Below are 24,846 nucleotides of genomic sequence, written 5' to 3'. Positions count from 1 at the left end.
TGCAGGCACCGGCAGCAGTTTGCTAGTTATTACTGGGCACGTAGATGGGAACCCCTTTCTCTTAAAGCATGTGTACAGGCAGATGTAGAAGGAGGCACAATACCCTACCAAAACAGTTTTTCTTTGCTAAGTTAAAGAACGTTGAGGACTGTCCACCTGCTTAGGAATTAATACAATTTCATACATACTGGCGTGTAATAAGACTATGTTGTGAAATGTTATAATGCGTGCTTCCTAAAGTCTCTGACTTTTGTATGTTTTATTGTTAACACATTTCACAGAGAACTGTATTATTGGCATAATCTTTACATTGTGGATTATTATCCAGAGAGATACCCAGCACTGAGCACTCTCCCTCTTCCCTTGTCTTTCCAAAAGAAGCTCTCGTAGCCACCATTGCCGCTTGTCGGTGGAGTCTGCTGTCAGAGTCAGACAAATGACAGCTTGGAGAGGCTGCAGCGGCCATAGCCCTAGGAGGGCATGAGGAGGTAACAATATACAATTTTCATGGTTCGAGGGTAGCCTTATCCTACTGTTCTTCATTACAGTACTGCAGTGAGATCAATTTTATTAAGTTGTAAGTCTTAGGAGGCCAACACCATTAACTACATGCTGGATCAAATAATTTTTTTGGTATTATGATTGTTTTTTCCTCTTGTCGAGGGAAGGCAGGATCTGATGCATGGGTCTCTTCAGCCTGCGAGGAGCATTACATGGTGATTGAGCTTCGGCAGGATTGCGTGGCTGTCTGCACTTTGCTCACTCTGCTCTGTCATATAGCTATCCCATGCAATTTGACATTGCATGAATATACTGTGGTGTTTCATGCATTATCCTTTCTGGCTCTTTGTTTTCCAGCCAGGCACTTTTTTTTTTTTTTTTTTTTTTTTACCCCATGTGGTTTGACGCTGTGCGAAAGACCTATGCTGCACTGCATGATAGGGCACCAAACCTGCTTGCTTTTGATGTGTGTAGCAATGATTCAATGTGTGGAACGAACTGCCTTTGATACCTGGTCCTGGTCCTACGGCTGGGGTGCAATCTACATGCTCTGACCTGATTTGCTTGGCTGGAGCAGGTTTTTGGCTGCTGTGGTATAGCTACGGTGGTTACAGTGGCTCACGTTAGGGCCCTGGTCCACTGAGAGGTAGCACATACACACCTGCGTTCAAGATGCAAGTGTTTAAAAAAGGCATTTTTCTGAAATGTTGACAAGCCACGGAGTAGGGAGAAGCCAAGACTTTTCCTCCTGTGGGAAGATTCAGCTGAGGTTGTTTCTGTTTTAGTTACTGAAACACTAGTGGCTTTTTTGCCTCTGTTCATTCTTCTTTGACCACAAGTGACAGAGAACTTTGGACCCTCTTGCTGTATGACAGTGCTAGAGACAACGCTAAAATGTAACAAACCACATAAAACTAGAGACCTCCCCCGTGCTGATTTGGCATTTGACACTGAGCAAAATGTTTACTAACTGAACGTTTAGATTAGCCTTTTCCTTTAAGTCATTTGTTTCTTTTGTTCTCACTTCCTAATTATAGATTAAATTTCCTTTCCTTTTGTCTTGCCGGGGAGCTGAGCGGCAGCCCTGCAGCCACAGGGCAGGAAGGCTGCACCTCTGGGCGGGTGAGTCCCAGGAGGTATGTCATTGTGTGCCAGCACCTACTATTCCTCCAGCAATTAGCTTTTATTTCTTTAGTGCCATTTACTTTTATCACTTGTCATGCATCTCTGGAAAATGTCTAAGAATTATTGTAACCCTTTGTGAGACCTTCGGTTGTTCTTTCGTTGGACCAAGGCAGAGGAACGAAGAGATGCCTCTTTTCCCCTCTTCATTTTATCTTTTGCCTTCCAGCTCTCAGACCTTGGCAGCGTGCGCGCGTGTGTGTGTACGTGCTTAGGTAATGATTTGCACAGCGTAACTTTGGGCACTCTGTAGATTGCAGTTGCAGCTCTGCACAGCAAACTTGCTGTGATAGGAAGAGCTGTCTAATACTAAATCCGTGTATGCCTACTTTAAAGAAACAGCTGATGGAAGCCCCGTAACTAGAGGTATTTAAAGCCAGACACGACCCTGCACTAAACAGTATGTTCCACAGAACAATCCTAGATTTAAAATAAATCCCAGCTTTAAAAAGTCCTCAGGCTTTAAAAAAAGAAATGTAAAGAAAAGCTCCAGAAAATGTACTGGCAGAAAGACAGAAAGGCTTGCCTGCCCTGTATTGTACTGGTAAGATAAAAAGTTTAAACTGTCCGTATTTGATTCCACAGCTGAAAAAATAAGCTAAGAGATTTGTTCCTTTTTTTAATTTCTCGGGCCCGCGTGTTTCATGGTGTTACCCGTTTCCACGTGTCTCAGCGGAAACTGTAGGTAGGCATCAGCATTGCTTCCAGCGTGGCTCTGACACTGTTTTCAGTCCTGCATGGCTAACTGAAGTCCCCGAAGCCGCTTGCTGCCACTGTAGCTGGGCTGGCACTGTGGTGCATGGCCGAGGCTCTGCCACGCTCAGCTCCAAGCAAAACCCCAGCCTGCCGGTGGTGCCTTGTATCCCGGGCTGACTGAAGCGAGTGGAAATTCGCTCTTGACTTCAGTGAAGCTCGAGTTGAACATGGTACATGTAATCTGTTTTCAAATATTTGGCTTTAGGAGTGCGTTGTTCCTGTAACAGAGCTGTTTTGAACACAGCTCAGAAGGCATTTCTCCTGACTGCAACTTTCAAGCTGGGCCTTTGGGAATTCGCTTTTCCAGCTTTGCCAAGTTTGCCACATTCCTTGGACCACCAGGTCAGGCAGGAGCACTCCCAGTTCTTGCTATGTCCCCTTTGAAATAGTAGCTTTCTAGAGCATAAGCTGGCTTTTACAGAAAAACCAAGAGTCATTATCAACATTAACTTTAGTGGCAATTAGAATAACATATTCTTGACTGTTGGCCAGATTGTTTAGGTCATAGGGTAAAATATTCTTCTTGTGTAAAGCCCTGCAGGCCTTCCACTGTGCTACGGGGTGGGGGAGGGGGGGCGAGCAGAGGGGGAAGGAAAAAAAGAAAAGAAAACCAGAAAACCCCCCTAACTCTATTTCCTGACATTTTGGGTAGAGTGAGGTGCACTTTCAAGGCTGACCCCTCAAATTGTATCCTGTCTTACTCGTAAAAGACAATTGTTCAAGCCATCGTTAGAGATGGCAAGTTGTGAGATTCAGGGGCATCCCCCCCCCTCCCCCCCCAGCAATTAATTAGCAATCATTTATCTTAAACCACAGTGCCAGCAGCTCCCTTCTCTCGGCATTTGCCCATAGCCTTGTGCTGTGCACAGGCGTCCCAGTGGCGGGTGGGAGCTGTGTGCCCATGGTGCTGTGCTGCCTTCAGAGAGGCACGAATTCCTCGCAGGTCAGTAACTGATTATTCTGGTGGCTTTTTTGGTGTGTGTGTGTGGTTTTTTTGTTTGTTTGTTTTTGTTTTTGTTTGGTCTTTGGGTTTTTTTTTTGAGTTTTTTTTTCAGTCTAGATAGAAACTACTTAGTATTGAATTAAGTTCACTAAAATCCAAGGCTATCTTAAAAATGTGTTGGGAATTACACATATCTATGTTTGTTGCTACAAGGTAGCAACTGATCTTTGGAGACTTCAGAAGGTGCCGTTGGCTCTGGCCCCCAAGAAGCCCCTTTGTGTGATAGTGCATGGACATGTCCCCTCAGAGCCAGGCCCAGCCCCCAAATCACCCCTGCTCCTGGTGCCAGCAGTACCTTGGCCTCCCGTGGTGACCCAAAACCTTTGGGCAGTGTGCTTGTGCCCACACGCACCCATCCCGCCTGGCTGCGCTGGGGTGGGGTGCTCCTGCAGTTCTTGCTAGCAGGAAAATTGCAGGTTAAATTCATGAACTACAACAGCAGAACTCCTCAGAAACGAGTTCCTGAGGAATGCTCATGGCCTGCTGTCCTCATCAAGGAAACTGAGCTCACCACAGGAGCAGCTGGGCTGCGTTTGAAGCTTTTCCTTGCTGGATGGACCACCCATTCCCATCACCGCCCTGGTGCTCGCTGGCTGCTTCGCTCCCCCGGGCAAGGAGCTAGCATCTCCCTGGGGCTGCCCGCACCCTGCACACCCCACTGGCAGCTTGTGGTCAGAATAGTGAAGATGAAGGTCAAAAATCATGAAACAGCCCAGATTTTTCTCAGTGGTGTTTGGTTTCTACAAGGCAAGCACCAAGCATGCAGCTCAGCAGAGGAATCTGAAGATTGTGTTATTCAAAGGACAGTAACACTGAGGTGTGGCAGACGTACAATTCCTTCAAATTGCTGAAAACAGGAAAAAAAATCTCATCTTAAAGCAATGTTGCATTTGCTAAATAATTTATGCAAGATTCACTGTTGTGTTATTTGACATAAAACTCTGTCAAGCGATGACGCTTTTGAAAAGTTGCCTAGAGGATCAGATTTCCCATTCAACAGGGAATTAAAAAATGTTTCTGGAATTTTGCTTTGCAGTCGGGAATCTATTTTCTTATCTCACATTGTACAATTTATTTTTCCTAAAGCAGTGTGTTAAATTATTTGTTATTATTGGACTCAGTCAAACAGCTTTATCCCTGGTGTAGTCACAAAGCGTTGGAATAAACCCAAGGATGAATCTGTCACAGTGTACTCACCAGATCAGCTGGTCTTTAGGTTAACTGTCAAAAGGCAAAGTTTCTGCTAAAAGTATTAGTGAAGGTCCCTTAAATCTTCCCAAAGTTGCCTAAAAACTTTCTTCTTCAGGTTGTGGCAAAGTCAGTTCAGAAGTGCTTCCCTGAGGTCTTTGTCGGCAGGCAGCGTGGAAGCAGGTGGCAGTTCTTTGGGTTAGATTTATATACTTGGACTACTTTTATAGGTTTCTGTCTTATAAAACTGGAGAGTTGACATTGTGATTTATTAACTATCAAGTCTGCAGGACATACAGGCTTTAAAAAGATTGAATGAGCTAAAATGTTTGTGATTGCAGTCTGGGATGAGAGACTGTATAAAGGTGTGCCAAGTAATTATGACAAAACGTAAGCGATAATTTGAATATGTACATTAAATGATGTGTGAAGTAAAGCAAAGCTAGCGTAGCTTTAAATGTGACTTATTATTTGGTGAAGTAGTAGTATAAAGAGAACCAGAATCATGTGGGTTTTTTCATTACGATACATTTTTATTTAAGGAAGAGTCTATAAAGCATGAGGTTCAGCGAACAGCGTTTTATTGAATAAACACAGTACAGATGATGACTTACAATATGGAGAACTTAGTGAGTGATACTTTTTATAACCAAATCCTTAAATTCATTACTGCTGTGTAAGTGGCATATCTGATTTGTTAAGACAAACATTATATCTAGCCCTTAATGGAAATTTTGTAGTAGAAAGGTATATATAATTTAAAAGTAAAAGAAACTGAAAATGTGCAGATCAGTTAATTGCTAAGAGGGATGCTGAGATACACCACAAGAAGGCATTGATTTTTAATATTTCCATTGCAGTTCGAAGGGTACATCACGTTACAAGTGCTTCATGGAAAGCTGCAGAGTGTTTTACACTGGTTGATTTATGTTATCATGCGCAGTGCAGAACATGGTATAAAATGTGCTCTGGCTGGCTGGTGGTAGCAGAGCCCTACTAACGTGTGTGTCTGAATTGCAGTGCTGGTGGTAACCAGTTTTCATCTTTAATAAATTTTATTTTTCAGCTTTGTTTCATGTTCTCAGCATTGGTTTTCCTCAATCTTTTTGGCACTGATCTAATTTTAGAAGCAATTAATCTCTCTGTTCGCTGGTGCTTCCTTAATGGCTTAAAACCCAAACGCATCCTGAACCACCAAGGTGGCATCTCTCCCTCCTGCCGGGCTGAGAGCAGCTCCTGGGCTTTCAGGGTCAGCTGAGCATGGCGCAGGAGGATCTCTTCTGCTGGAAGAGCTTGCAGTTCCATCCTACCTTCCTGGATGACTTCTCAAATGTTCCCATCTTACCAACAAGGTGTATTCAAAGTGTGTGAGTGCTTGTGGAGGCAGGTGAAATGGTGCAGGTGTAGCACCTGCAGCTGTATCGCCCATGTTGGTGGGACATGGGTGCAGAAGAGGCACAGGTATCTCCATTTCAGCTGGTCACCAAAGCCTGGTCAGCATGGCCAGCGTGTCTAAAGGATGCTTTCCCCGCTGAGAGGGCAACAGGGACTCAGAAGGGCTTTTTCATTTCTGCTGCCCCTCCAGAGAGCCCAAGTGAGGGTGAGCTGCAGTGTGGCATGGAGCCATTGGGCATGACTGGCTTCAGGCACGTCTGGGTGTCCACCATGGCCAAGGGGGTGTTGTGGTGTGACGAGGACGTGGCTGCAAGCCCATCCCTCATGATGGGCCACTGCGTGTGCTGGGGACTCTGACTGGCTGGCTGCCCCTGCCTCCCACCCCACTGCCAGCAGAGTAGCCAGCTGCCCCACGTGTGGAGCTGCCACCTGCACGGTGCCGGGATGCACAGCCTTCCTGCACCGGCGTGTTCCTGGAGCAGCCAGAGCGCGCAGTCTCCCTGTATACTAATGTGCGTGAAAACTTGTGGGGTTTTTGGCAAAGATGTTTGTGCCAGCCCACTCTCTGGTCACAGATGAAGATAAAAAATATCTAAGACCTGAAGGTCAGATGCAATGCTGTCTGCTCCCAGCTAGGCTGGCACAACGCAAGGGTCATGTGCCCAGCGAAGCGCCTCTCAGTTCAGCGGGACCTCGTACGTCCTGGGCTATACGTGTGCTTTGGGGGTCTTCAGCTGGAGCATTTTTTTCTTGTTACTAATATTGGGGCTTGGAGGCGGTGGGGAAAGGAGAGCATTGAGAATTAAAATTCAGCACATGCCTTTTCTTGCGGGCTGTAATTAATCTTGCCAATTTTTAACGCTTTGAGAATCTGGTTAAGTGATAAAACACTAACAACTTTATATGACAGAGAGTTAGAGGCTCCCGCTATACACCCACCAGAGAAGATTAGGAGAGAGTGTTTGCAGGATTCGCACTAAGCAGCAGAGAATACAGTTGAGAATTGTTGCACCGCATGATATAAAAACCACATTAATATAATGAAAGGTGTCGGGAATAATGTGAGAGCAGCTGTAATTAAATGTATCTTAATAAGTGCAACATCCTTCTTTAAAGCTCTTATTTTTCAGACCTCTCAAACTTAGAGGATGTTCTTGCTGTTGGCAGGTGGCCTGGGAGGAGAGCTGGAGAGCGAAGCGAAGGACAGCCGGGCCCTGGAAGAGAGGAACAGTGTGACGAGCCAGGAAGAGAGAAATGAGGAAGATGAAGACATGGAGGATGAGTCAATTTACACCTGCGATAACTGTCAGCAGGACTTCGATTCACTGGCAGACCTGACTGAACACAGGGCACACAACTGTCCTGGAGGTAATGTTAAACTAGCTTTACAGTTCTGACAGGTGGTTAGCTGGGTAATTGGACATAGCAACAGCTTGAGGCCTCAAGTGAGATTAAAGAATTAATAATGTAATTTTACAGTTAATGTAATTTTATTGTGGTGCCTTGGGTAGCCTTTGTTCACTCCTTTAATAAAATTAAAATAAAAGCAACAGCTTTCCAATTGGAATCTGTCAGTAATTACGTTAGACAAAAATGTTGTAGGGTTTTTTTAATGCTAAAAGTTTCAGGCAGGGTATTTTTCCCTCTCTTTCCAAATGTAGGAAGATTTAAAAAGTTAAATGACTGAAGTGTGCAAAACTCCCAGGAAGAAAGGCCTCTGAACCCCATAAAAGAAAATGACGATTTCTGAGATTAAAATTCATAGTGTGAGTTTCATAATCCCACCCTAAAAATACACTGTTCTCCCTAGGTTATTATTGCATTGCCTTTTGAATTTTATGGAAGTGAGGATGGCATCAGCCTACGCTGATCTTGATTTTACTTTCTGTAAAGTAAGAACAAGCTCAGAGCATTGGTGTGAACAATTGCAACGTATCTTGCTTTTACACGGCTGCCTTTGCGTGGCCGACAGTAGCAGCAGGTATTCTGCAGAGCACGCTAAGCCGATTTATGGGACTAGTAAAAAGCTTTGCAGATTTTACCAAAGATTAAATAAAATCTTAGGAGGGGGAGCACAGAATATGTTCATATGTATTTAAATCAGAGATTCTCATCCTTCACCTTCCTGGAATTGAATACTCTGCCATCGCTTTTTCCTCCGCACTCGTCTGATATATTTTTAGGCAGTTGCTGTTATGGCAGATGGATAGGTTGAGGCTGGCAGAGGGCAGGAGGGTTAGTTTCTCCTCTGGTGCAGCAGCATCCCATCCTCTTTCCCCTGAGTGCATATTGCTCTGTGGCCAGTGAAATTTTTTGGTAATTAGTCCATGTTTTCTGCTCTTCTTTTTGGGCATAAGTAAAATGATGCTTAGCCAAGAAAAAATGCAGGAAATAGAGTACAGCAAGGGAGGGAGGGTCAGGTGGGGGCTTCGGCTCGGTCTGGCTCCCACCCCAAGAATATGCTCTCCTGTCTTACTCTGGTCTCCGGAGGAGAGGACCCCCAGCTCTCATCCCCATCTACTTGATGGGAGGAAGGACAGAGTGACATTGCGGCTTTTCCCCACCCTGCAGGTGGAGGGGGATCACAGCCCCATGCTTGCCCCCAAGGCTCCTTGCTCGGCATTCTCATTTAAATCCTACATAGGTTGCAAACTTGAAAGTGCCTTAAATTGAAAGGCTCCTTCTTGCAGAGTAGTTTCTTGGCCAGCTGACAACCATGGCATTGGCCTGAGACTTCTGCAAATGATGTTCATACTTTATTGCAGGGTAGTAAGCTAGGAAATGCCATTGAATAGAAAAATTCTTGCTTTCCAAGATGGAAAATGAGTTGCACAGCCCGTGTGGGCACTGGTCCTTTCCAAAGGATCCATCACAGGGACAAGTCATTCCCAATGCCATCTCACATGGGGAGCATGAGAGGCAGGAGCCCAGCAGGGCAGGCGAGCGGCAGCACGATCCCAGCATGTTCCTGAGTGGCCTCTGCTCTGCCACTGCCCTGTCTCCTAAGTTGTGCTGGTACAGCTGTTGGTGGTACTGGGGTGAGCCCCACCAAAGAAATGCTATTTTTAGCTCAGGTGTCTGCTTGGGTCTGGTTCACTGCATGGTTGCCCCCAAACAGCTGTAATGGCACAATGTGGGGAGTGGAGCAGGGTGCAGGGGAGCGGGCACCACTGGCGTGTGCTCCAGAGGAGGGGCGTAAGGTTATGAGTGGTGACCAACAGTGCTATGAAAAGGAGCAATTTTTTTCCTGAGGCAAACAGACATTAAAATGTAGCGACCTAGACATTCTATTAATATCAGTACAGTCAGTGTTTTCACACCTCAGTTTTTATTTATCCTCAATGTAATATTCTGTTAATGAGACTAAGAAAAATAAATTATATTTTTGGGGACTTATCAAAATAATTTGCTAGAATTCCTATTGCTAATTTTTGATTGCAGGTAGCATAATTTCATGTTCTTTTACTGTCTTCACATGTGCTGATGATTTACAAAGACACCTTGTCATAAAAAGGCAACATATAACTATCTGCATATACATGAAATAGGTGCTAATTATCTGTCTCCATGTGAGGGTATCCTTGTCCAAAATGAGAGTGTCTGTTTTCTATTTAATCTAGTGTCCTGAGGTGATCTAAAGTAGATAGGAAGATTGCACTCGTATGTTCTGGAATGAAATGTTTCCATGAAGAGAATCTGGAATATGGCTTGATATTTACATATCCAAAAAATTCAAAACCTTTCAGATCCACCGTGATAGCCGTGAGAATTTTTGATGAAAGCATGAAAATGCACGTCTTTGTTCAGTTCATCTGAAAAGACTTCACCATCCAGGTGAAAATCTAAGACTGCATTAGGAAGTGTGGTATATTTAAAGATTTTACCCCACAAAATAGGCTATGTGACTGTGTCCTTAGTTACCCTGCACTCCTTTTGCCTATAGTGCCTGCTTGACACATCTGAGGTTGTAATGCAGTGCCCGACCTCTTGGCAAGCTAGGTTTTCATGTCTTAATCTGAAGCAGGGCTTTCAGTCGTGTCTACATGGCTCCAGATCAATGCAGGTAATATTTGTAGTGATAATATCACCAGGCTGATAATACAACATAACTAATGACTTCCTTTGGGATACTGAAGTTAGGGAAGGTATTGTAGCTCAGGAGTGTTGCAGGATTACAAGAGATCACTCCAAAGAATAGGATAAACCATCTATTTCACTGGAATCCCTTAGAAATTCATTACGGTGTGCTGAAGTTATAATACAGTCTGAACACAGCTGCTTTGACATGTAAGGAGGTAACAAACAGCCATTTCCCCCCTTGCTTTTTCATGTATTTCAGACTTGTTTCTTTGAGGAGAAAACCACTGATATCTAGACATCTCTGGTAGCATAAGTGCATGGCATTCCTTTTGATGTCAGTGTAGTAGAGATGTTCTCCTTCTGACAGAATTAGGTGCCTTTTATACCTTTTGCTCATGACTGATGTCTGTGATCGCAGGTTGTAGGTTTCCAGTGTCTACAGGGATCTGAAAAGGGTCTAAATGGGGGCAGCTTGTACTGAAAGAACATCACATTTCCTTACCAGCTCATGTCTTCCCTCATCTCCCAGCTTGCCCCCACAAATGAGCTCTCCTGCAGCAGTCCTGGAAATAGTACCTTAAACAACTAGTAAGCATCTTGAAAAATATGCTGAGAATAAATAAAAACACCTAGTGTATACACTGGATGTGCTAAGCTTTTAAAATTAATTTAAAACTCACAGGTATCCCATGTCCCCTTAACTAGAGAAGACTAAGTAATTGCCATCGGCATTATGTGCAGTCTTTTTTACACATTTTTTTGCATACTGCTGTTATTGTGTAGACATTGTAGCACGATGCTATCTTATAGCGTTAGTTACAAGAGTAAAGAATTGCACATGGATTTACAAATTACTATGTCCTCCAGCCAGCACCAGGGGCTGCATACATCAAGCAACTATTCTGTGATATATCGTGTGGTGGCTGATGCAGGGTTGGTTGTTGGCGATGAGAAGTGGCTAAAAAGCTATGAGATTTGCCATTTTGCTTGTGTGTTTTAATCCACCTGCATTAGCCTGGGTTTAGCTCCAGTATTTTATTGTGCTATTTTTGGTTCCTCCACCCATTGTCACCCCTTTCCTCCCGTGGGTCAGAGTAGCCTCACGTAAGCTTTTCTCTTCAGTTTCTGAAGTGAATGTAGAGTGTTTTAAAGCAAATTAGCGCATCAATGAAGCGGACAGAAGTAGGTTTCGGTGGGGTCTCTGAGCATTTCATGAGGTCCTCTTCTGTTGTTGATAACTTTACAGGTTGTCTGTTTCAAACAGCAGCAGAGCTATATATGGATATTGCCAGCTTGGAAGCGGCTGATTTTTCTAAACTACTGTACGGTAGGAACTAGTTTATAATTAAAGTCTTGCAGTTGCTCCTTTTAAATGCCCTGTAACTTGTACACTAGGCTTACATTTGAAATGAGGTATTGTAACTGTTTCATGCTAGTGTATAATTTTGCATTTTCTTGTATTTCACCTGCTACAAGAATTATAATTGCCATGCAACCGTATATGCGGGATGCTTATCCAGAAAACCATATACGGCAGCTTGTCAACAAGTGATGACGTCTCATGAATGTTTTTGTCAGGTGGCACTTTGTACTTCCCACTGACAAAGAGAGACTTCTTACCTGTATTTCCAAAATTAGCCCTCCCCCAAATTGTAATCTTTGGTTGCACCTGATTGGCAAGTCAGAGATCTTCTGTCTTTTTGCTGCTGCTGTTGTTGCATCTTTAAATTATCGATTTACCGATTGTCCTCCACAAAAGAAACTGAAATACAGTTGTGAAAAAGCAGTGTGGAAACTTAATTATACACCTAGTTTATACAGCTGTGTCTCTAATGACCTACTGGCCCTAATTACTGTGTTATGGCTCAGTCTGAGTGCTCTTGTCCTTGCCAGAATTCTGCTCCTTTCTCTTAACCTGACTAGTGTTTCAAGCTAAAAAAAAAATAACAAGTTTCCTTTTTTGTTCTTTTCTACGTTGTCATGCTGAAATGCAGTTTTCCTTCTTTCCAGAGGTCGTAGCAGTGTTTTAAAATTGGCACCAGAAAAGCTCAGTAATATCACAAACTGTAAAAACACGGATTTTCCCTGGAGTCCTCAGTTCTCGCTGTCTAGATCTGAAAATGGGCACAGGGGCAGTGTTTTTATTGTCAATCACTTGGAGGGCTCTGGGCGCAGGCTCCTGTCCTTAGTTTGTCCCAGGCGTCCCCTCTCCAGGTGCAGGGGCAGCAGGGCTCCCGAGGGCTCGGGCAGCCACCTTGGCCGTGGCGCCCAGGCGCTTTGCATGTCTCCCAGTGGTCAGTATTTGTGCCCAACGGTGCTGAGAGCTCTAAACCCCCAGATTACTGTAGGGGTACGCCTGGCTGGATGGTCCGAGGTCTGGCTCCCCTGGCTGCTGTTACCACACAGGTGATATTTGAGTTTACCTGGAGGTTCCCAGCCAGCCTGCAAGGACGCTTTTTCCAGCCCTTCTGCTTACACACATAACAGAAAATTAGCGTGCTGATAAGGTGCTGCACTGCCTGGCTTTCTACACAGGTGCTCAGTGAAATAACTATTTATCGTGTAGCATGTAAAGCATATTCCCATATCTGAATCTGGATCTGAAGTCAAACAGAAGCACAGTTGCAAATTTAATGACAAACACGGCATACAGTAATCTTGCCGATACAGTGGTTTCGCAGCCCATCCTGTGCAGTGTTTCCTGAGCCGCCAGCACCGGGCTCTGCACCCACACAGGGTGTTTGGCATCAGTGACGGTGCTTTTAGTGTAGTGTTTAATGTATTGCATACGTTTGTGAAAGTTGTGCGAAGTGTTATGCTCCCTAACAGCGCTGCTTATCCGGCAGATCGGAGGGTCACCCAGCAGGCGAAGGTAGGTGAGACCCCCGGGCTGCTCCGCTCCGCCCGCGCTCAGCCCTTTGGCACGCGGAGGCGTTAGCAGGGGCTGAGCCTCGACGATCATTTCTTGGGCTGTCTCTTGGATTTTGCAGGCATGGAGGTGCCTGTAAGGATTTGCGGTGGCGGGGTGGGGGGGTGTGACGTGAATTTAAAACGATGCTTGCTCGCCATAAACACCCAGCTCGGGATTTGCTTTGTGGCCTCACAGAGGGTCTCCCACAGCGGGGCACGGCGGTGAGCCCGCAGCAGATCCCCAGCCGCGCAAGAGCCGTCGCAAGGAGCTGGGCAGTGTGCTCGCCGATAAGAGCGTGCCAGTTGTGCCAGACGCCGCCCCCTGCAAATCGCCACGGCCACCTTTGTGCCGGGTCCCTCCGGGGACGGTGGCAAGGGAGGCAGCACCAGGCACTGCGCATGCAGATAGGAGCGCTGCCAGCACGGCTGCGGGCAGTTTGGTTGCATGTAACCAAAACCCCTGGCAGGAGGGGAGGTAATGAGCTATCTCTACCCCTTTCTCAGCTTCCACTTAACCAGCAGGCATTGTGGATGGCCCAGCTATGCGTTCTGAGGCTGCACAAACATTTCGTAGCGATGATGATGTCTCTCCTCAAGCAGCATATGTTTTTCACACAGGAAGGATATTTTCCATGTCATTTTTAACCGTATGGCCCAGTGAGGAGCTGAGGATGGCAAGGTAGTGTGCTTGTATTGGCAAGGGACTGTTTCATTCTTGCTACTTTAATTGAGTTCTTTTATCTAGTTCAAAAAGTAGTCTGCAAAATAACACCAGGTATACATGAAAATGGATAGAAGAGAAAATGGGTGCATGTTTTAAACAAGGCCTCTTAAAGAAAGCACATGTCCTTTTGAAGTCTTGGACAGTGGCACTTGGTGCTCTGAAAAGCCAGTCTCATCTCCTGAAACACTGCTGCATCAGAAATGGGGAAACAAAGACCGAAGCACCCCAGATGCTGCGAAGCAAAAGCTAGCTGCTGGGTGCTGGCTGTGAGAGCTCCTGCATGCAGCAGGACCTGTGTTCGGGAACTGGAGCCTGTCCAGCTTCCCCCCGCGCCACCCCAGACCCCACACAGCCTTTCTGGGGCACCAGGGCACCCGAGCTCCACCTCCCCTTCTCCCCCGGCTTTGGATTTCTGTTTGCAAAGGATAATCCACTGCCGTGTTACAGCAGAGGGAGTATTGTGAGGGTCTGTGTAGGGCAGGTTTGTTTCTCGGCATTATAGAAATCTAAGAAACAAATAAATGGGGTTTGAAAAAGAGGAAGGGGGGAGGTGGGGTTTGCGGTGGAAAGGCTTCTTCCAGGGCTAAAGCCTGCCAAGTGCTGCAAGGACAGCTGTGCCTCCAGGAAGGAGGATTGCTGCTGCCCTAAGCAGGTCCCAGCATTCAGGGGGTTGTAGACAAAACCCAATATGTGAAACTCAATTCAGAATTGCAGTGAGGATAGCCTGGAGACTACAACAGATGCGTGGTAGTTATAAAGTGGCCTTTAATAATGCCTTAGAGAGCTCGGTGGAGGATGTGCTGGGGTTGTCCTGTCTCAGACGGACAAGAGCGTAGATTGTTTGTGGCTAGGGCACTGTGCTAGGGCATGCACTGCTTTCCTGTGCGTTGTTGAAGGACAAAACAGTGTTGGCCATATCAACAGGCTTGGTAGATTCAGAGCCATCAAGACCTTCAGCCCACAGATCTGAGCGGTGAAGAGGAGGTACATTAAAAGTCTGCCTTTTTTCCTGATTTCTTCCTCTACCCCTTAGCAGACCATTGGGTAAGTAGTCTTCATATAAGGATGGCTGTATTGAGCCAGCCTGATGGTCCCATCGTGCTGTTTCCCCAGAATATTCTCCTAGCTGTCAGCAAACTTGCCTGGGCACTTCTTGGTGCTTTTTATTTAAATTCCTCAGATAGTCTTCTTCCATGAATTTCCATTTTGAAGTTTCTCATCGAAGCAGTTTGCATTTAGCATCTCCCTTGGTGGAGACCCAGAGTTCACTTGCACACCGGGGAAAAGTATCCCCTTTTGTTCACTTCAGCTTTCTCATCTGCTTTCGTTTGATACACCTCTGGTTCTTCTGGTGGAGGAGACAGTGAGTGATTGACCCTTTTCCACCTTCTCCACCCACTTGTGCCTGAGCAAGCTTACTTTGCTGCCCCCTGCACTGTCTCCAAATCCATATTTGCAATCCTTTTACTAATACCTCCTATATTTTGACCTGGGGTAAGAGATGAGGCTTATAGTAAAGCATGGCTGAATGGGTAAGTTACGTCCTTCATCACTAGTGCTAGAGATGTGGTCATGTTTGCGTGTCTGTCCTCGTTCCCGAGCAGGAGGCAAGGGACAGTACTTGCCCTCGTGTGAAGACCTGGCAGACAGAAAGATGGTGTCTGGCCATGTAGGGGAAAAACAATTAAGACTTCAGTGTTTATTAAGAGAAAAGCAACCAACAGTGCATTTCAAGCACTCATCACACAACATAATTTTGCTGTTGGAAGTAGCGGGATTAAAAAAGTCTTTCTAATGCTGATCTCTTTGAATTTGTAGAATATAAATGTTTTTTTTAAAAAAAATCAATTTAAAATAAAGGAAGCGTGTGTACAAACATTGTCAAGAATTCCTATCTTTCATTTTTTAAAAACAAGCTCTAGAAAAAATCCCCACAGAAGTTCTGTAGTGCATATTTGAATGCTTTTGTTGTAGCCTCATTAAACTTGGCTTGTCTGCAGATACAGCTGGCATGTTATTAACTGTGCTCCAGGCTTGGGGAAGCCAGAAAGCAGCCTCCACCCCCCGGTGCCGGCTGGCTTTAGGGAAACGTGCCAGCATGGGTTGGTCCTCCTCAGCTGGCTGGCTTTGGGAGCGCTCGCTGGAGCATCTCCGCATGGCCTCTGGATCTGGGAGCCCAGGGCTCAGCCTGCCTCAAGTACCGACTCGAGGGAGGGCTGCGTGGTGTCCGTGCCGGCCAGCAGCCTGCACACACGCAGCACAGCAGTCCCTTGTGAGCAGAATGGATCCACCAAGGTACGTGGCCTCCCGTCGACAGCCTCAACCGGGTGCCTGCATTTTCTGTAGGGATCTCATGCCTTTCTTTACTGTGGGCTGGCAAGAAGCAAATTAATGATCGACTGCCAAATAGTTTCTCTGTTCTGAACAAACTCGTTATTGGACTGAACCAGTCAAACTGAATAAGGGAAATATTTTCCCTGCACCTGCTGGAGAGGCTGTTGCTCTCCAAGCTGGGTTTGCACATCAGAAGACCTCCACCAGAGGTCTAAGCAGCTTCTGACTTTCTTCAAAGCTTTGGCAACAAGTATGTACCTTTTGAATGCTGTTTCATTTAAATAGTTTTAATAGGTGTTTTTGATATTCAGGGGAATTTAAAAAATAGATTCCATAATTTCATATTATATTCAAAATGGTTGAAAATATATTCAGCAGAAATTCAAGTTAGATAATTTGTATTAAATATAGGTAATGTTATTCCAACTTTTTGCTTATTATAATCAGCTTTCATTCTTTTAATGAAAAAAATTGATTTGGGCTTTCCAAGGCACTTGGTCTGTTCGTATTAAATACTTCCCAGGGCGTTTGAGCACTTTGTAGTCTTTAAAAGTTTAGACTAGCAACTCCTTTCTGACACAAAGAAATACTATTCTTATTTTTATCATCATGGAATTAAGAAGTCACTGTAATTTGGCTTAAGTTTGGGCTGTTAATGGAAGGGGTGTTCCTTCTTTCCATCATCTCCTACCTTGTGCTGGTACAAGGTTTGTGTTGTCTTTGGGAGCTGACATTGCTGACAATTAAAAGGATTAATTTTTAGTCTCTGCAGCTCCCGGATCTGGTGCCCTATGGAGCTGCACAAGCCTTGTGTCAACATGAGGGGGATGAGAGGTCAGGGTTTGGGGAATAATTTGAGACTTTCCCCCTTAAAAGCCCAAGTTATTTTGAATGAAAATGACTGTAACTGGGTCTTCACCAATTTGCCTAATGACATACGTGAAGTTGGTGGAAGAGCCAAGGTCTTTAATCCAGGTGGGTTTTGTTGCCAGTTTCACCTGTAACTGTGGGGGTGAGCTTCCTCTTGAGGGCATCATTTTTTGGCACATGGGTCCATGTCTTCTTTAGGCTTCCTTGAAAATCTTTCTGAGTAATGGTGAAAGACTTTTTGGCTCCTCCTTCCGTTGCTACTCAATTACTGTTAGCCTTGCTGAGGAGGACATAAGGAAAGGCTGAAGAAGCCCACTGCTTTTCTCTTCTCCAGGGAATCTGTTACATTAAACATTTCAATAGATTTTTGAATGTAATTCCCAGTCATTTCCTCTACAGTGAACTCAGTTCACTCATGCAGACTTTGTACTTAATGATATTGCTTAAAATAAATGAGATTTGATATAATTTATATTAAATGGTCATTTTAGAAATCTACATCTACTAATTATTCATTAGAAAATTTGGAAAGACAGAAGTAGGATAAATTCCCTTTATGACCTCGCAGTCTAAAGAAAAATATAAATGTATACACCGTGTTCATTTTCTCTGAGCAAAACTGAATGCAGGTGATTTACTGGAGTCCAAGAGCAGTCTAAACAGATTTGAATGACGTTGTTCAATCTGCATCAATAAACCACAGCAACTAACCAAGCCAAAAATTCAACATGCCTCTAGGACAGGTTTTTAGCATGATAATACTCAGCTTGTGGTCTGTGTCTGCACTGTATGGGATTTTGCTTTTTTGGGTTCTTAGGTTGTCTTCTTGAGGTGACCACCCTCTTTCCTTCCTTCCCCCCACTGCCTGTGCTGGTGTCCCTTGGGCTCCCTCCTTGAAGGCTGTCTCCTTGCTTGCTCCTTTCTGGACTGCCACCATTTCACGTCTAGCTCACGGCAGGCTTCTCCCTGACGCTGTGCTGGCATTTGTCCTTTCCTGGCCCCGCATGTAACTGAGTCACTTCACAGTTTATGCATTTAAGTTACACTTTACTGTGTTACTGTTGCCTCCTTCACTCTCAGCCGCAGTTGCTTTTCTGTCCGTTGTCCCAGAGCCGGCTTTTCCCTGAGGCTCTGTACACGTGCAGAACCTTCCTTGCATCATCCCACGGTGACCAGCATCTGCAGATCTCCTCGAGGTGCTGTGAGAAACCAGGCTGCTCCGTGTGCTGTTTCAGAGGCAGTCTCAGCTAGATTCAGATGAGTTAGACATGTGCTAGTCAAATCTTCGATCACAAAATTATTTAATTTGCATTCAGACTGCATCCCGATCCAACCTGCATAGCTGCTTGATCTCACCTTACAGCCTTCTCTACTCCCGCCTCTATTACAGACACTTGCCATGATTTGTTTTACAAGAGCTGTGTCATGTAGGAATTGTATTCCATTATGTGTTTTAATGGTGTGACTGGGTTTGATTTTGACCAGAGCCTTTGGTACATACAAATAAAGCAGACAGTCATCCTTGCTTTTTTATGGAGGATAGACAGGCATCTTTAGGAGGCAGTCACAATGCTGTTGCATTCCTCACACAAACAAGACAAATTTAATGCAAAATTTAAAACGAAAGAAAATGAAAGTGAGTAGGATTTTCTTGTCTCCTAGCTTAAATGAGAGAATGCTGAGTTTTCTGGCTGCCAGTTTGAGCTCTGGACATGCAAACATCAGGAGGGAAGATGCTGTTTCTCTCGATAACTAGGTATACACATACATATCTATGATGTACAAAATGCTTCCTTTTATGTTAATCAGATCAGTTTTGAAGAGCTGACTAGCTACAATTGGCTGAATTGAAAATAGCATCATTACTTTGGGGGAGCATCAGTCTTAATTAAAGGAGAAATGAGGAGAGCCAGTCCTTACAGCAGTTTAGGGGACTGATTATGCGAGTGGTACTGGAGTTGGGAAAAGTGTACTTTGAGTTAGCAAAACTGGCTGCTTTTCCAGTGGCTGCCACAGTAATTGGCTGTGCATGTCCGGATCACCGAGTGACAGGCAGGAGGCTCAGCTCGTGGAGAGTTTGGCCACTCCAAACAGGGGGGAGAGGGAGGGCGGGAGGGAAAGAGGATGGGGAGAAAAAATTTGTGAACTTGCCCCTTTTGAGATAGCGATGCTTCTCTCCCCGTGCCCAGGATCATTGCTGAACAGCCAGCAGCTGCATCCCGCGCTTCTTTTGCTGTCAGCGAATGTCACTGCAGAAACCTCAGTAGTTTCAAGGAGCCACTATTTGTACGTAGGGAATAGAGGAAACTCGGATAGAAATGCTGTGGTGTGTGGGCTGCTCTGGGTTTTGCTCTGAGGAAGAAGATCTCTGCAAATGTTTTAAATTAGGCTATCCTTGATAATTCTGGTGGTATGGAGTCCAACCAAAATTTCAGGAAAAAATAAGTTGCTCTGTTAAAGCAGACATAAAAAAAATGAAGGGCTTAACTTTTGTCCCGAGGGTGATAAAACAGCACCACACAGCTGAAAATCAATCTGACCTTCACCCACGTGATGCTGTTGTCTCAGTCTGTCTTTCATTTCCTTTGGTTGAGTGAAGGCCATGGCATTCAGTAGGGAGAAAAGCCAGAGGGAGGTGGGGAGAATCCTGTTTTCTCTGGAAAGGCTTCGGCGCTTGCATAAGTTGACTCCATAAAGAGAGTTGCTGTAAAACTTTCAATTTTTTTGTTAAATTAAAAAAAAATAATTTAAAATTCCTTCTGCTCGTAATAGCCAGCAATCACATTAAGGTAAAGAAGATGTGTGCTGTAAAAAAAAAAAAAAAAAAAAAAAAAGGTGTTTGTGATATAAAACATTCTGTTTTAATTAAACCTAGAATTAGTCGGTATTTTGAAATGAAGGCTTCATGCAGCAACAGGAAACCTGCACATTCATTTAAAAACAGAAATTTGTACCCAAAGGGGAGAAAAAAGGCCAATTATTTTTTCCAGACCATTTTAAAATTGTATGTTGCAGGCTTTGCACAAACAAAGAGAAGGTACCTAGATACATGTATGTTCACACATCAATAAATCAACAATTAGGGCTTGTGTATAAACAATATTACTGATTTTCAAAATAGAGCTACAGTTTTATTTGGTGAACTACTCATTTTGCACAACATCCTGCAGCAAGTGGTTCCCACCTCATTTTCCTGAAGACAAAGAATTAACTAAATGAATGAGTAAAATTCTGTGCAGAATTTAATTCTGTTAAACTGCAGCACCAACAAAGCGGGAAACTACATGCATAAGCGCTTGATACTTTTCAAACACAACTTTTGCAATTGAAATTGCAGTTCATAACTGTTCATGCAATCCTCTGCTTCTTCCATCCTCACTGAATTTCAATGCAACCCAGAGCCAAAAAGTTGCCGGATATTTCTGTTGGGAAGCAGGAAGTTTTCCACACAGGCTTTACAAAACTAAGGTTGCTTAAAGTTCTGCCTGCTGTAAACTGCAGTTTTTCTGATGCATCCGATTACATGCAGATAATGTCCTTTCGTGTCATAAACTGCTGTGTTGCTTTATGGGTTGTGCTACAGATGCCCTAGCTGCAGTAGCACGGAGGCAGTAAGGGCTATCTGCTGTGTTCTTTGTTCAGTAAATGTTGCCTGTTTAGGAAGGTCTATAAGAAATGTCAAACTTCTTGTTAAAAAGATAAAGACAAGAGATTGGATTTAGCTGCAGAGATTAATCTCTGCTTCATAAAGGTTAAGAATTAAACAATTTGTTCATTAATCTGTTTGGGATGATTGAGATTAATTTGTGACCAGCCTTTTATTTGTGTGGTTTGTGTGATGTGTCAGCCATTGCAGATGCTATTTCACATGGTATTAAAAAACACAAAGCAGCAAATGTAAAAGATGTTGGGACCTTTTCTTGGCGAGCTCTGCTACTCAGGTCTCCGTGTGATATGATATGCCAAAATGCTATTTGCATAAATGTAGAATTTAATAAGTTATCGTTCTGATTAACGCCATTAACTGCTTAACTACTGTAGAAATTGGCTTCCAAAGTTGCTTGATGGTAGCTGTTGCTCTCCACGTCATTCCATTTGCTGTCTCGCTGGGGATAATGGTATGCAAGGGAAAGCAAGAAGGTCAAGGATCTTTTTGTTTAGTCTCTTTGCACATTAAAAGTTCTATTATGTGTTTGTATTGCATGTGGTTTCCAGTCTGTTGGCTACAATGCTTTCAAAATCCATTGATGATGAGTTTGTGAGGCTAAATATATCTTGTGGGTTATGACTACCAAGCTATCACTTTGTGTAGCAGTCAGGGCCAATATTTAACAAGTGTTTTTCAGAATGAAGAATTCTGAAACCGAGTCAAATGATCTCACAAAAGGGTTAACAGAAATGCTAATACAGAAGATGACAGCAAACGCTGACGGTGGGGGTGTTTGGAGCTGTGCTATGCTGCTTGTGGGGAAGTGGTTCTCAGGTTGGGTTTTTTAATGGGTTTTTCAGGGGGTGGAGGAGGGCTGCGGTATTGTTGTGAATGACACAGCCGCCACAACGCTGAATGGGGTTGAAAAAAGTGGCGTCCTCTACAGCCATCCCTTTCTCTGCCCCGGCAAGAAGTAGGTGCGGCGTGCTGTGGTGGGGGCGTGCGTGGGGGCCCCGTGCGGGCTCACCCCACGGCTTCCCACTGCCCCGTTGTCTGCCCCCCTGCCAGAGCAGAGCCACCCGTCTGTCCCCCCCGCCGCTGGCAGGGCAGTCGGGCTCCGCCGAGACCTCGCTGCTGCTTCTTGCCCGACATTTAAGGGAATGCAAAACCAGACTGCAGGATGCAGCCACATCCTAAGGGCTGGCACAGCCGCCTTGCTTGTTTTCACTCTCCAGCTAGTAGACTGACCTTTTAAAAAAACAGTTTCAGCTGCTGTGAAGCACTGACAATAGCTTTAATAGATTTCATTTTGGTATTAAATAGCGATGGTTACATCCAGATAATGTAAACTAGCAGCCATAAGCACGCTTTAGCTGATTGTTTCAGGCCATGTACAAACTCAGGCAGATGTCACTGCCTCCTTGCCAGGCGTTAGCACAAGATACTCATTTTCTTTTAAAATGAAAGCAGAGATTTTATTTTTGTAAAGCAATTTCTGTTCTGACTGCATGAGTACCTTCACACCTGTCAAGTGAAGCCAGTATGCTTGTTCCCGAGGGTACCCTGACATCTGGGAAATTCTGCCTCAGCCCAGACTGATCCCCTTCGCAGCGTCTTTGGTATTTTGAATTGAAATGGAGTTACACCGTCACACATCATCCTTTGCATTATGCTGTTCTGCTTCAGTATATCCCTGCTTTTATAACTTTCGGTTTAAATCCCGCTCTTGGGCTGTTTCAGGAGTGTTGCAGTTATCTGTAAGCTGTCTTGATTTTCACTGTGCGGCTGGTAAGCTTAAAAACATCTGCAGACAGGGTCAGTCCAGCTTGCTAGTCTGTAGAGGATATTTACAAAGTTTCATAAGGCTTGGACCCATACCCACACCCATCCTAGATGCAGTGTCTACAGATTTATCCCCAAGAGCCTCTTACAAGCTTTGTTTGTATTACTATCTAGAGCTATCCCACTGCAGAAATCCTCAGGAGAGAGAAGTGGTCAAGAGTACTTAGAAACATCTGTTAAAAATTCAGACAAACACTGCACTGTCATTAGAAGCAGTTAGGATGGGGCGAATTAAATTTATCATGTGGTGCTACAGGAAAAAGGGACGGGTTTTTTTGTTGCTTCACTTTTCCTTAAAAATCGATAGTTTGGTCAGTAGATAGAGGAAAACGCCCCTGCAGAGCACGCTTGGGGCAGAGAGCTGCTTTCTACCAATGTCACCAAGTCCCTTGAGAGCCAAGCCTTGCAGTCTTATGGGAGCACTGTTTCCAGAGCACTCGCATTTGGTTCAAGAAACACTGCATTAATTGTGCAGACCTAGAAAGTGGCGACATTAGGAGATAAAGTGACTTCACTGTGACTTTTCTATTGCTTGCCATACTTAGGCGAAAGGGAAGAAGTTGTAGCAACAAATCTAGTGGGTGAACTCTCCAACTGGTTGCTGTTTTGTGTGTGGCTACATACTGGATTCAGTGAGTACTTGAGAAGTACTGGCATTTGTCCTCGATGACGTGTCATGAAGTTACAGGCAATTTGGCAGAAAAAACAAGTTTTCTTATATATGAGGCCAGACTTGCTGTGATGTTGCATTTCTTCGCTGTAGCAGCCCAGCTCAGCCCCCCCCACCTGACCCCGCTCCCCACAGAGGACACTCATCTCCCTTTCCCATCCTCTGCCTACAAGCAGCACCAGAAGCAGCATGAGCTGTGCTGGTCGGCCGGGTGGCACGTGTGCTGATTGCTAGAGCAAGGCTAAGTGCTGACTCTGTTCTTAGCCTTTCTCTCAGCCGAGACATGAATTGGGGTCTCTGTCCTACTCAATCAAAGGTATGTTCGTCAATCTTATAGAAACTCAATTTTTATAAGAGGAACTCAATTTCTCTCGGAGCCCTCTATCCCCAGTCGGGTGTGATTCAAAAGTTAATAGGAAGGGACAAACAGTTAAGGCTTATGACAGGCAATATAATCACATAAACCTTGTTTTCTTAGGGTGCCAGGCTGAAAAAAAATCAACACAAAGCTCCTGAGAGTAAATGAGTCACTTCAGATTGAGACTTGATGGACAACGTTGGCTTTGTTATCACTCTGCAGGTAGCAAGGGGATAGGGTTAGGGAGATTTTCCAGAAATGTAGGAGAGTCATTATTACAAGGGTAAAGCTTCCTCTGCCATGCACCCCCTGTAGTGGACCCTGCATTACCCTGGTCCCTCCTCCTTTTAGGAACCTTTTGAGGGAAAGTCTCCTGTGACAGGAACATCTCTCAGGTCTTTTCATCTGTGAGCTGCCAGGTGAAAGAATGGGGCTAGAGAACAAAAGATGTTCAGATACCGCAGACAAGCTTTTGTAGGATCTGCCACGTCAGCTGTCTCTCATAAGGTCTGCTGTATTTTCTGTTGATGGTGCTCTTCCCCCGAGGATTTCCCCACACCTGGGAGTGCCTGCCATAACCAGCACTGATATTTTCCTCAGTGCCTTTCATTTCTGCATACAGATGGAGCCAGGATATCACACACTGTCCTTGCTCTTACTCTGTTCTGCTCCTTGGCAGTCCCAGCTTTCCTGGCTGGGAGCTTTCATCCCACCTCCCTCTCAACCTTTTTCAGGAGGGGCTTTGCAATTATTTATAAGCTAGCTTGTCCTGTTTTCTGACATTTTCAGTAGTCTGTGGAAGAGGAAAGCTAAGTATATGTTCTCTGGTTTTGCAGGGAACAGAAAACTTGAAGTAAATGTTGCTGGTCTGTGTCAGCAAGATATTCTTTGGGTTTTTAGGAGGCAGGGAACCCCCCCTTTAACATCAGTGGTCTTCTGGGTGGAAAAGGTCTTAGTGGCCTGTAGCCACCTCTTGCCTTTGATGTGTTTGGAGATCCTGGAGGGGGAGGCAGGCAACTCACATGCTTGTCAAGGGGAGGCTGGATGTCCTGCTTTGCCTGTATTCCCACTCACCACCCTCAAGTGGGTTTTCTCTCTCCCTCCTCCTACCACGTGTCAGAATAAGAAGCACCCTGTTATTTACCTCCTTCTCCTTCTCCTTGCTGTGTTATGGGGCTCGAGATTTTCCAAAATACAGCATGGTAAGAGGCAAAGCTATAATGATTTGGGCCTCATAGCTCCTCTGGAGGCATCTTTAGATACTCTGAATGAAATAAACGTTTGTTCAAGCTGAGGAGCAGCCTTTTCTCATTTTGCTCCTGCAAATAGATGGGAGGAGTGACTAACTGTTCCTCTGGAAGCAGTAAAGTTGGACGGGCTTGTC

The 24,846-nt window shown here is 44.7% G+C and overlaps 1 protein-coding gene across 3 annotated transcripts in view; it reads left to right on the top strand.

Moving 5' to 3' along the window:
- The window catches only part of ZNF423 (zinc finger protein 423), a 234,835-nt gene that overhangs the window by 62,953 nt on the left and 147,036 nt on the right, over nt 1–24,846 (top strand). For 2 of the 3 annotated variants that reach the window (XR_005831145.1, XM_040615555.1), the window contains exons 3-4: nt 7,193–7,393; nt 11,352–11,432. Coding sequence is in view for 2 of the 3 variants with exons in the window: in XM_040615555.1 (XP_040471489.1) it covers nt 7,193–7,393; nt 11,352–11,432 (282 nt within the window). In the remaining variant the exon portion in view is untranslated. The remainder of the gene's footprint in view (nt 1–7,192; nt 7,394–11,351; nt 11,433–24,846) is intronic. The other variant, XM_040615556.1, reaches the window with a different exon arrangement.

The sequence above is a fragment of the Falco naumanni genome, chromosome 15 (assembly GCF_017639655.2).
Source record: "Falco naumanni isolate bFalNau1 chromosome 15, bFalNau1.pat, whole genome shotgun sequence".
Taxonomy (NCBI): Eukaryota; Metazoa; Chordata; class Aves; order Falconiformes; family Falconidae; genus Falco; species Falco naumanni.
The sequence above is the reverse complement of the archived record's forward strand: the minus strand, read 5'-3'. Positions and strand labels throughout refer to the sequence as shown.